This window comes from Apiospora hydei (assembly GCF_038363865.1).
Source record: "Apiospora hydei strain CBS 114990 chromosome Unknown utg000009l_segment0_segment0, whole genome shotgun sequence".
NCBI classification, from domain to species: Eukaryota; Fungi; Ascomycota; class Sordariomycetes; order Amphisphaeriales; family Apiosporaceae; genus Apiospora; species Apiospora hydei.
In genome coordinates this window covers 4,301,338-4,313,983 of record NW_027117368.1, presented here as the reverse complement: position 1 = coordinate 4,313,983, position 12,646 = coordinate 4,301,338, and the positions used below count along the sequence as shown (strand labels likewise).

General features: G+C 52.9%; 1 protein-coding gene across 1 annotated transcript; it reads left to right on the top strand.

Annotated features, from left to right (window-relative positions):
* Nucleotides 1-8,951: 8,951 nt before the first annotated feature.
* On the top strand, nucleotides 8,952-10,317 carry PG997_013148 (uncharacterized protein; the record flags this gene model as incomplete). Its single annotated transcript, XM_066817462.1, has 2 exons — nucleotides 8,952-9,690; nucleotides 9,782-10,317. 2 exons carry the CDS (start codon nucleotides 8,952-8,954, stop codon nucleotides 10,315-10,317), a joined length of 1,275 nt encoding a protein of 424 aa, XP_066663154.1.
* Nucleotides 10,318-12,646: the final 2,329 nt, after the last annotated feature.

The following is a 12,646-nucleotide window of genomic DNA, read 5'->3' as shown; positions in this document are numbered from 1 at the left end:
ACTCGACATCCAGATGGTCGGGGCACTTTCGTCTGTCTCCCTTCATTACTGTTCCCGCCAAGGTTCAGCCTCCTTCTTAACCTCGTTTCCGGATATGGTACCCAGATGCGTAGCGAGATGGATTCGCAACCCTGTGTGGCCATTTGTTCCTGCTCTGGTCGCCTGAATATGACGTGACACATGACATATAGTTCGGCCGCTGGTCTCTACCAGCTTCGCGTGTGTCTAGTGTACCTCCAGCTATACCACGAGACCGCCTTGGCTCATCATACATTTTGATCCCGGCGCCGACTGCGCCGTGGGTGAGCGACTGTACGCGATGTTCGCCGTAGATGGAATTAGTACGAAAGCTCGCACAGCAGGTTCTAGATTCCTGCTGGAGCGACGCCACTGGCCGCCGCCTACTTGGAGCGAGCGTAAGTACACAAGGCAACTGAAGCAGTGATAAGAATGCTCCCATGGACGGCACTATTGTCCTGCATTCAGAAGGTGTTTGCTGGAAGGGGCAGGCGTAGGAGCGCTGTTACTATGCGCTATGTAGGGGTGCGGCCCAAATCTCGATATGCTATTGGGTTCCGACCAGACGGTCCAACGATGCTACTGGCGAATAACAAATAGCCTACAAGACAGCCAAGGTTCCACCACACCCACTCATGGCATTCATTGCAGCAGGGCCAGATTGAACGAAGATGGCTGAGAAAGCCACTGAACCGCCAGAAACCCGCCGACTTTCGTGAGGAATCCAGGTTGAACTATCGGCACGCCGCGCCCGATCCTGACCGTAAAGCCCAGCAAATCAGAGAGAGGATCAAGGGACGCCGTTAGAGAGCCGGTCAACGTGTGCAGATGACCAATGCTTTCGTCAGCGGGCTCGCGGGGGCCAAGCGTTGCTTAGTCTTGGAAAAAGCGTCTGGCATCTGGAGGCGTTTCGCTGCTCGGTGCCGTGCATTCGTCGATTGATTATGCGAAGGTGGACAGATAATGCTGTTCCCTCTTTTCTCTTCCCTTTTCTCTTACCCCCTCTCTCCAATCGGGGGTAAAATACATGTACATATGTGCGAGCCAGGGCCAAAATGCATGGGTCTGGTGAGGCAGGCATTGTACATACCTATCCCCTTAAGTGCTGAAGCGCTGCTTTCCCGTACAATACTTTCAACAAATGATCAACACGGCCGTGCGTGCCGTAACAAGGGCCATTCGACCAATCAAATAGCACACCCAGCGGAGCGGACGTTTAAAACGTCAAGTCGATCGTACTAAATTATCCCTGATCCGTACAGTACCCAATCGTTTGGTGAAAAGCAGCGCTTCAGCACTTAAGGGGATATGCGGGTAATTGGCGCAGGTTTCGTGGCTTGTGTAGCCAGCCCCCTGGGACCAGGTAAAAAGAAAAAGCATCAGAGAAGGGCAAGTTGAGACGAGGCACCCGTCACCATTCCGTTTGACTTTTGACAGCCAGGGGAGAAGAGCTAACGGCATTACCCAAAGCCCCCCGGAGCAAATTTAGGCAGGCAGCAGATGGCAGGGGCCAGTCGACAACAACCAACGTGCTGTTGACTTCCATGTTGTTTGCCCATTTTACCAACCATCAGGCTGACTGCCTGGCCTCTCATTGGGGAACATGTACGACCAGATTACCAAAACAGGAAACATAATGCTGACGGTTGGACGGATGCCAACATCACGTCAGATTCTTGTCCCTCCCCATCCTCGCTGTCTTGGTTGCCCAATGAGACCTATCCCTGACGAAGTGAGCGGAGAGGGGGGCCAGGCCGTTTAACCGTATTCGTAGGACATACGGCAGTACCATGCAAAACCCGTCATGCGCAGAGACTTCCTGGCCCGAATGCTACGATAGATTATGGGTAGCAGGCAACAATATGACGGCGATTTACTCGAATCTGCAGAGTGCTGACTGCAGTGACAAATGGGTTGTTTGTGCTTTGCTAGGTCGAAAAAAAGTCTCGGCGATATTCACCGTCTTTCCCTCACTCGCAGCGCAGCATGGGTACTTCTTTTAGACGGGATGGCTGCTACGGTATAAGTCCGAAATATCCCGTGGTCAAAAGCTGATGACTACAGACAACACTGGAAAGGGTTGCGTTACAACACTCGCCATAATGCCATACGCACAGTATGTGAGCATGCATCCTCGTAGACGGGCGGACTCGAGTAGCAAGCAGTCGGCCCAGTCGATCCGCGACGAGTTGCAGCCAACGATGGAGCTAAACCCAGCTTGGTACGGTGGCTGCCAACGCTTAAATGTATGCTTAAACAGGATGGAGGGGGGAAAGGGAGACGAACAGATTTCCGCGTGGTGCCAAGACAACGCGTAAGGGCACAAGTCGATCAGGGTCCCCTGCCGCTGTAAGCTTACACTCACAGCCTGCTTAACCTAGAGCTTAGGGCTAAGAAGTTGAGCCTAGCAGGAGCTAGGTACACGTAGCCAAGTAGCAAGCATACTTGCATACATTATGTACCTAGCAGTCAGAGAACGCAACTTTCGTCTCTGCTCACCAGCCTGAACTCGGGTTGTTTCCTCTTGATGGAGCTATGTGGCATAGGTAAAACCTCGGCCCTTTTCCATGCCGTTTAATCAATCGTGCAGCTGGAGAAGGCGACTGGACGCTTTCCATTCATCCTCAAAAGCACGTATTAGTACGCACATACTTATATTTTGGAGCATTTGTCCCCGCTTCGTTAGCGCCCGTCGGCGGAGAAGTGACAGATAAGGTACTTCCCGGGCAGGACGAAAAGCAACAAATAACCGGACGAAGAAAAAGATGACACAGGTGCAGAAAAGATGCTCAGCAAATCGCATCTTGGGAATTAATCTCCATCAGCCGGTCCCAATCACATGTGGAGCTGATGTTGCTTGTTCGCGGCGGCGGCGGCGGCACATACGAAACTTGCTTGCTGCCTGGTCTGATCTGACGATGGTGGATGATGATGGGCATGAACCCGGATAAGCTGCTGCCCTTCCTTATTAGTACTGCAGAAAGTCCTGCCTGCAGAGAGATGCTCCGAGTGAGATTGCCGGAGCATCTTCGAGCCAGGCTAGCAAGCAGGTGAGAGACGAGAGAAAAAGAAAGAAAGAAAAAGCTGGGTCGGTCAGTCAGCCTCTCGATGGATGTGGTCATCCTACTGCCTCACCAGCCTATCAATAACCCTGATACAGACGCCTAGCCTCCAAATCGTATGCGGAGAACCAATATGCTAATGTGATGAGAATATCGCGGTTCGGCACCGAAAACTGTAGTAGCATCCTCCCTGGACTTGGACGGAGCATTTGCCTAAAACATACAGCCCACACACATGCGAGCGATTACGTGAGATGCCTATAATCAGATCAGCCCTGCGATCTGCTTGGATGTACACATGTAGTAGTCGGGCACTCCCCGAATCTCTCTACATGTATCAAGGATCCCAAGGCGAAGAGGGAGAAAAAGACTCCGTTCAGATGCGTAGTATTTCGCATAACCGTCCCATCCTCGCCTAGGTACCCGTCGGCCATCTTACTGTTCTTTTACATTTCCAACGTTTTGCAATAGGACCGAGCCACGTCTCGTACCACCACCACCACCAAGCCAAGCAGCCGAGGCTTTCTAGCATGACATCTCTGCCCATCAATGCAATGAAATCCTACCATCTGTGTGAAATTCTTCCTCCACAATGTCTTTCTAGGGTTGTATGTAGTCTGTAATGTAAGTAGGAGGTAGGTTCGCGATGCTCCCCACTCACACAAACTCGGGACTTTCTGTACAGACACCGGCATTTGCGTCAGCAGCCACAATGACTTACTACTTACTGCCTGATCACGGGACCTGTGTGCTAAATATAATGATATATTGCGCAGGCACACCTTTTGCTGATGCGCACTTCCCGTATTGTACCCGAGGATGACTGGCATCTATCCAAGCCAAGAAAACACCACTGCTCAAGAATACCGACAAATGATGGCCCACTAGGCAGGTCGCCTATGTAGTAGTAGACTCGGTGTCACAGGAACGGATCTCATTTCGTGCAGCGCTAGATTTGAACTTTGTGCAACACTAATAAGCCTCTGGTACTTTTTCCCTCAACGAACAAGGTTGTCATGGCCAATCACTGTACCTCCCCGCATCTACACTAAGAGCTTAATGGCGAGGGTTTAGGGGGAGCCTAAGGCCTATGGGTGCCAGCCCTAGGTAAGACAGCAAGCAACGCAGCTCCTCTTGTCTGGAAATAGGTCTACGCTATGTGTTAGTTATTGTGTTGTATCATCGCATGATGCTGTGCTAGGGAAGGGGTGGTTCGACCGAAACGAGTAATGAGCCTGTCGAAAGTGGGTGTGAGACAAGTCATACAGCCAACACCAATGTCCCAAAACGGCAGGAATGCGCCAACAAGCAGCAAGAAGAAGCAGACGAAGACCACATCGTGAGGCCGTTTTCGAGTACCACAGGGCTCACACACACATGATGCAAGAGCAGGTTTGTGGGTGTGCAACCACTACACGACGACATACTTGTAGGTCTGTCCCGGGACAAGGAAGGAGCTTTATTAAGGGGACATGGGGCGGGAATACAGCTTAGGCGGAGGCGGCTTCACACTCCCCCTACCAGGACGAAATTCATACGGGCTTGAACTTGGCAAAGATGACGGCCGTCTGGATGTGGGTAAATGCTGGCTACACGGCTTTTGTATCGACGGAATGGCACGACGGGCGTCCTCCACACCCAGCAGGAAGAAGTTCATCTTCCCCAACTGACAACAACCCGACCGCAGCTCCCGTTCATCAGCCTCATTACGTACATACAGAAGAACATGAGTAGAGCAGAATGCTGATTATGGTCATAGAAACACCGTAGAAGGAGGACGACAGTGGATAATATAATGATGACGGGCCAATCGTTGCCGAATGTTCTCCCGCCTAGTCCAGAAATCGGAAAAGTACCATGCTTACCTATATTCACGGATGGGAATTTGCCTGCATTGGCCTAGAGAACGAGAGCACTTACCAAGCCAACAGATCTTGGCTTTCGGTTTCGACACCGCTTATCTTGAGGAGGAAAGGAGTCAAATTTTAAAGGATTGACATGATGTACTTATTGAAGACCCCCTGTGGTTCCCGAAAAGCCGGGTACCCGCCCGTCCTATCCCGTGTATTGTGTGCGCGCGTGTAATTCTACCTCCCCTTACCAACTGCGGAGGCCAAGGTGAACTGCTTCAGAAATCTACAGTGTCCCTTGAACCTGTCATCTCCACAAAACCCAGCCCTTGTGAACATTACGAAAGCGAGGGAGAGAGTCCAGCTTGAGCTTGGCTTGGCTGTTATATGCACGTGTATGTTAAACGGAGTACATAAGTGGTTGGCGAACAAAGCTCTTGGCAACCGAGCTTGGAGGCATGTTGCTGGTTGCCTCGAACGAGCAAAGAGAATAAGATCCGCGGAGGAACTCCTCAAGACAACAAACAAGGCAGACCTCTCAGCTAAAACCTCGGGATTTGATTCAACGACAGCCGAGCGCGCTTGACAAGCTGGGGCAAGATTTGGGATCGTACGTTTTGTACATATGGGGCATTGCTGCTCGGCCTGGCAGAAGGACGAGAGGGAGCAAGCCAAGATAAGTACATAAGATAGGTATTGCTCATACAGGCACGGCACATGCCTAAGACGACCAAGCAAGCAGGCGCAGGTTGGGGGGGGATGGGTGGTGGTTATGATAGGCGTTTATTGTAAGTTTTGGGGAACGATGCTTGGCCATTTAGCTTGGCCCTGCTTGGTTGCTTGGCCCTGCGGGTCTGGGGTGGGGCTCGCGTAGCGGGGGATGGGCTGCCTGCCTAACCCTACGTAAGTGAAATAGAGTTAAAGTAGCCCCGGCTAGGTTGTTTGGTTGCCTACGTCAAATGGTGCTGCGGTTTTACGTGAGGATTAGGTACAGTACAGCAGATATCCGGGACGCAACCACCAAGGCCTAAATTAATTGCCTAGCAGCAGCAGGCTGGCTGGTTGGTAAAACTGGTAGATTGGGTGGGTGTTTTTATCTATTCCTTCCCCGTCGTCCCCTTCTCTTCCCCCTAGCCTAGGTCCCTCTCCGTTGTGTTGTGCGCGCCCCCGTCCAAGCTGGCAAGACCCCTGGCCTGTCGTCGTGAAATAAGCTTGAACTTGATTTGGGAACTTTATATCCGCATGATCCCCAGCCCGCCCGATGCATGACGGTACATACGATATTGCTTCACCATTTCCACCCGCACTTGCTTCATCGCATCGCGCCTACTTTAACGGCAACCCTAGTTTGACTGGATTGAGGAAGCCGTGTTGCATTGATGAGCGCTTTCGTCTCCCGACTGCAGAGAGAAGCCGGGTAGCCAAAGGGAAGTTCCCATATCCCCGGTGGCTACTCGTCGGGCCAGCAGCGATCAGTCGATTCTCCTCCTTGTCGATCAAATCAACCAGCAACACGGTTGGGACGGCACTGTGCCCAATACGATAAATCTAAATTTTAAAAAGCGGATTGCCCAGGGAAACACAAGAGGATCTGTCCGCAAGGTCGTTAGAAACCAGATCTCCAGCTGGCGTCTCTAGATTCACAGCAGTTTCGTGGTCGAATTGCAACCAGCCTTGCCAGTCTCAAAGCATACCGTCATAGCAGAGTCTAATATCGCCTTGGCGTTACGACATTCGCAAAGTGATCTCCCCCCACGCGCAGCCACCGCAAGGAAGACTTCAACTGTGTTTGGCACGGCAGCAGCCCTATTTCTACCACGCCTACCACAGCTGGTACTGCGTCGGATACCATCAATACGAGTACAGGCACGCACGCACGCACATGCAGTAAACAATTGCCGGCCACGCAACCCGTCGACACAGCACAGGGCCGCTCATTACCTCTGTCCCCATATAGCCCGCCAGCCTCAGCTCACATCGTCTTCACTTTCACACATTCCTCCTGCAACGGTGTTTTTTTAAGCCAGCTGCCTACCTCCCTTGCCCAGCCCAATAGCGCCTTCAGCTGGGCGTTCGTCTGGTCAACTCCCCACACGTGTGCATCCAGATTGGTTCAGGCCCCCTAGGCCAGGTCTGGATCTGCGCCATCGCGGGTACCATCGTCAGCCCAGGGAGACTCTACAGTAGCATACCCACAGCCCAGAGGAGCCCATAAATTTGACTCGACGCAGATTTGCCAACTTCAGCTAGCGGAAATAGGGTCCGATACACACCAAAGTTCGCCCTCTCTCTCTCTCCCTAGACTCTCCCTCTCTCCCCCTCGAGAGCCTGCCCGTCCTCTGCCCGCCGTCTGACATAATTGGGAGATACTTCACGGGCACGGATTCAAAGCTTGTTGTAAAGCACGGCGAGACTCTAATTGACACAACCCTTCTGTATTAGACTTTCCGCTCGCACCGTCACGGATCGGCTCACTCATTAAATCTTTTTGTCTCATTCCAACTAGAGTTTGGGTCCTCGCCTCGCAGCGGCAAATACCGACCCAACGCTATTGTTGGTTGTTTTTCCCTTAATTGCTGTCAACCTTCCAGCGAGCCAGGTTCGTCAGTTCATTAGCGGATTGGCGTCGCCCATTGGTGTTGCCAACTTTAAAAATCCTCGGGTGCCCGCAACAACACAACCTCCCATTCTCACGACTGCCTGTCTGCCGTTTGTGGGTTTTTTGTTGCAACATTTGACCTGGGCCAGGTTGTCTCCCTCGTCCACCGACCAAGCGCAACCATCAAGCACTGTTCTCCTTCTATCTCTCTCTCGCCCGCTCGCTCGCATCCGCGCGCACATTGAGGCAACTCGCTCACTCCGGCTTTCCTGAATACTGCACCTTGCAGGCCAATCAATCGACCAGGCAGCCTCCCGGGACAGCAGAGCCCAACATCTAGGTACGTACGTGCATGACAGGATTGTCTGTTGTTTCGAAATGATTCCGTCCCGTTTCTTCTGTCACGTCACGTCACGTCGCTGCATGCAAAAAAAAAAAAAAAAAAAACAACAACTTGCTCGACAAGCAGGCAAGTGCCTTCGAGTCGTGTTTTACGAACACGTTTATCGGCAATGGCTTTTGGGGACTGCGAGGGCAGTTTACCCGAGCCGAACCCCGAGGTTGGGAAAGGGTTTCCGCAAGCCAATGCACCGCTGCAGGCATGTCGTCTGAAGTTTCGAAGCATAATGAATCTCAGGCAGTTTTAGACGAGCCAAGCTCAAGGATCCTCTCTGTACAAGCTCTCAAGTGGGCGAGAGTAGCGATTGGTCCCAGCAGTGTTTCCTCCCCCTCTCCACAAGCTTGTCGTGTATCATGCTCCTTATGGGCAATACTTCTCAGATGTTTGGGGTTCATTGCTGCGGGTTGTACGATCTCATACCCTGTTTGTCTCGCAGGCCTGCCAAAACCTACCTTTCTGTTTCCCCAGGCCCCACCCTATTGAGCTCAACTCGTGCCATATCGCCCGAGGCCGCCGGGGATTAGACTTCTGTCATGATTTGTTCGGATTCTTTGAGCCATGCGAACTCCGCTTGTTTATCGGGCTAACTGAACTTCTTTCTTGGCTTTAGGGCGCTTCTCGCATATTAGCCAGGACAGCAGCGGCGGCACCCCTGGGCACTTGCTGCGTACCTGTTTCCCCCTCGCATAAACAGTGCCAAGGGCCGCTTTCACCGTAAACCTAGCACTGCGGGGCTGCGAAGTTGCGGCGTGGTGGTTGTATCTTTTTGGATCATCTCCCTGTGGTTGCAGTCGCTAACCCTGGCTGATGATCCACCGTATTGTGGAAGCTCGACTGTGGACCTGACGTGGGTGGATAGGATTGGGACCATACCCTTGTCAAAAGAAGGAAGCTTATTAAAAGAAAGTACCGGCGCATCGTGGACTTCCTTTTAAGCTTGAAAGGCCCCGTCCATATCTCCCTCACTCTTGGACTATACCAAGAACAACAACAAAAAAACCTCCCACCACTTTCACATCACCATGGAGACATACCACGGTTACGTGCGGACACCCGCAGACGCTATCAAGTTGTTCGAAGCTTGCAGGCTAGGCCTCTTGCCTCGGGTACAGAGACGGCTTTCGGAGAAAGAGAGGCAATCGATCAGGTCCGGTTCGGTCTTCGTATGGGACGAACGGGAAGCGGGTATGCGACGATGGACTGACGGAAAGTCATGGAGTGCAAGCCGAGTCTCCGGCAGCTTCTTAACCTACCGCGAGATGGAGGGCAAGCGAGGAAGCGGCTTCGGTGGCAGCTCTACCAGCAGTAGACGCAGCAACGGCCGGACCCCGGATGGTCGCCTGAGCGACGAGGATCCAGATGGCGAACCGGAAGGCTACCGCTACAAGGCCGACGGTCTGATGAAGCAGTCCTTCAGCATCACCACTCAACAAGGCCAGCATTTACATCTCATCTCATACTACTCGAGGCCGCACCCGGGAGCTCCAGATCTGCCGCAGCCGTCTTCCGATCCGCAACTCCGACAAATCGTCCCGGCCAAGGGCATGTACCCAGAATCGAGTTTACACGACGCTACACCCCCAGCACTCACCAGAACTCCAATGCAGCCGTACACGAATGCCGGTCCTCCCCCTGACCAACCAATGTATGGCTATACTTGGGGCGCGCTTCGCCAGCATGGATGGGACCATGGCCGCCTTCTCCTTCGAACACACCACCATATCTACATGGCAAGCTATCGCCCGAGGTCAAGCCCCAGCCGTATCCTCCACATCATCCGCATCAACACCCGCATGCTCGGCAGATCATCATCAGCCCAATGATGCACGCGGGACCTCCTCACCACCATCAGATTCCCCACCTCAGCTACCACCACCCACCACATCTCCTGGAATCCAAGGTCCTATCTACTCTAAGGCAGCCACGCCTTATGAGGGCGAAAGGCTGCCGCCGCCCACGACCAGGGCCTACCAACCACCAACCACCACCTCACCCCACCTACAGCATCTTCAGCAGGCTGCACAGGCCGTCATGATCGACCCGCGCCTCGCCGCCACGAGCGCGCGTAATCCTCAAGGCCCTCTCCCATCTATGCCACAATCTACGCGAGGCATCACGCCTCCTCGGACACATTCGGTATCTCCTCCTCGGACCACCAGCTCGGATGGACAAGCCCCTGCTGCCAAACAGTCCAACCTGTCAGCTCTGCTTCACCCAACGCCAGCCAATTCGGAACCCAACAGCGCAAACCCTGCCAGCAGTAACAGCGCAAACAGTTCCCCCAGAGCTATGAACGCAGGCACCACGGGCCCTCCGGGCGCCAAAGACATGTTCAACAGAGAAGATGCGAGAGCGCTTCGTTCACTCGATCGCAAGTTCTGCATATAGTTCAACTGGGCAAAGGGTTCATCGTTGAGTCATTCGTGGCTATGGACGCTACAGAGGCTCAGCCGGAGGGAGAAGATGTTGCATATTAGGCGTTTAAGGGTGAAACAAAATGGGGTTCAGCATGCTTGTTCTACTTTTATTTCATAGGTTCGGCTGGCACACGAGGTTCAAAATCCTTTTTTCAGCGCGCATTTACAGATCTGGTTGCTAAAGGGAGTTGGAAGGCATGGTCCGCACACATCGCACAATGCCATGGTTATGGCAGCGCATTCTTGTAAATAGTTCAAAGATTCCGCACATACTACTACTAGCAGCATGGTTGTTTGCTATACTGGCCACTCGATCTTGAGGAGAGCCACATCAATACACATTGAGAGACGAGCACACGAATACCGTCCCCCTTCTGGCATGTCAGCAGTGCATACACATTATTATTACACTTTTTTGTTTGGTTGATCATGTCGTCATTCGAGTTCCTGTTCCCTGGCCGTTGGGCAACCAACGAGTAATGACGGGTCTTGGCAATACTCCGGCAGATCAGTAGTTCGAGTACACCGGTACGAGTGGCAGGTACGAACTCCCAAGCCAATGAATCTAGGTTACCATGAGTCTATTCACGATGCTACCCACCCTGGCTGGACAGGGTCGGCTATCCTTGACCGTTTCAGACCTGATCCCAAGGAGGATCCACGCCAAGCTTTTCTGTCGCCGTCTCGTCTCGTCTCATCATCGACCTATTGATAGTAGCCTTGTTGGAAGAGGAGCGTATGTACAAGCAACTGGGTTTCCCTCTCGTTCCCATGATCCTGGGTTTGATACAATGCCGCAGCTATGGGTGGGTTCACGTTAGTGGGAATAGCGGACATACTGTGTGGTGCAAAGGAAGGAAAAGGTAATCTTCCAATCTCGGGAGAGACCCAGGTCCACCCAGCGTCAACGGCCCCTCCAGTCTCCGTACACTTTACCACCTTTCGATCCTATCCCCGGTGGTGGGATTAAGTTAAGCCGCCCAATGGAGGGCCGAGGGGTGAGATTTGCCTATCGAGTCCCCGCTCTTATATGCCGCCGAGCCGCAATCCTTCTTTCCTCCATGGTCATGGTCGTCGTCGGTCATTGTCAGTTGTCCGAGAAGAGAGAATGGGCGGAGGAAAGATGCATTGTGAAACCCTTCATAGCCTTTCTGTGGGTGATGGATGGACGACGACACACGCAGCGCAAGGTGTGTGTGGTTGACCACGTATGAGATGAGTTGATGCAAGTTTTGTGAGCTGCTGCTGCTGCTGGGGGCTCGCTCATGCTCTGTTGGTTGGACCATTCTCTCCGTCTTCTTACTCTATCACGGGTTGCCGCCATCGTCGTATCGCTTGTTGAAACCAGTCGGCAAGTCACGCCGCGGAGGTACTGCACACAACCACTACCTAGCCTCGGTGCTTGGTGAAGCTTCTCTCCATCTTGTCGCATTCGTAGTAATAGTATGTAGATGGAAATCTACGGCACCCATGTCCAATTTGACTCGATGCATATAACATGGTTAAATAGAAGCTTGGCAGTTGGCCGCCATGGATGTCGTGGGATGAGGCCCCTGGCGGGGTGCAACCTGCCTGCCCGCCTGCACCCCTAACTACATGCATACATGATAAGTACAGTTGATCAATCCGCCTTATTTTGCCGCAGTACGGAACATGAAGGGGCCAAGGGAGAAAGAAAGAAAGAACAAAAAAAAGCAGATACAAGCATACGTATGAATGTGATGGAGAGAGAAAACGGGGGTCGGTGCCGACCCAGTCCCCCCGGCGAACCTGGTCATTGTGGCATGGATGGCTGATTTGGGCTACGAGCACGCACGTGGGTCCCGTAAAACGATAATAAGGTGCTGTCGATCGACTTCTCGAACGAGTAAGGGGAGGATGTCCTACAAGTATGATTTCTGCCCCGTCCAGCCCGTCTGTTGGTTTCATGGCCCGTAACCCAACGCACACAGGCACCCAGGCACGCCCAGCTCACCTGTACGGTGGTATCCCCAGGGATGGATTCACGAGAGGAGAGATGCGGGTGTGGGTGGGGACGGACGGGCGCATGTCGTCGCTCCTTCACTCTCTCGTTCGGTCTGATGTCGTATCGTATTCCTCATTGCCCTCTCACGACTTTTTTTTTTACTACCATTCTGGCTGCTACCCAACCGGCCCAGCCCAAGAGATCCAAGCATGGCCAAGGGAAGAGTCGCGCCTGCGTGGGGAGCCCTATCAAGATCGACCCGACACAGTCCGTATGTTCGTCTCGTAACGTATGTCACATCCGTTGATAGGACGACCAAGAGCTCTGGGCACGT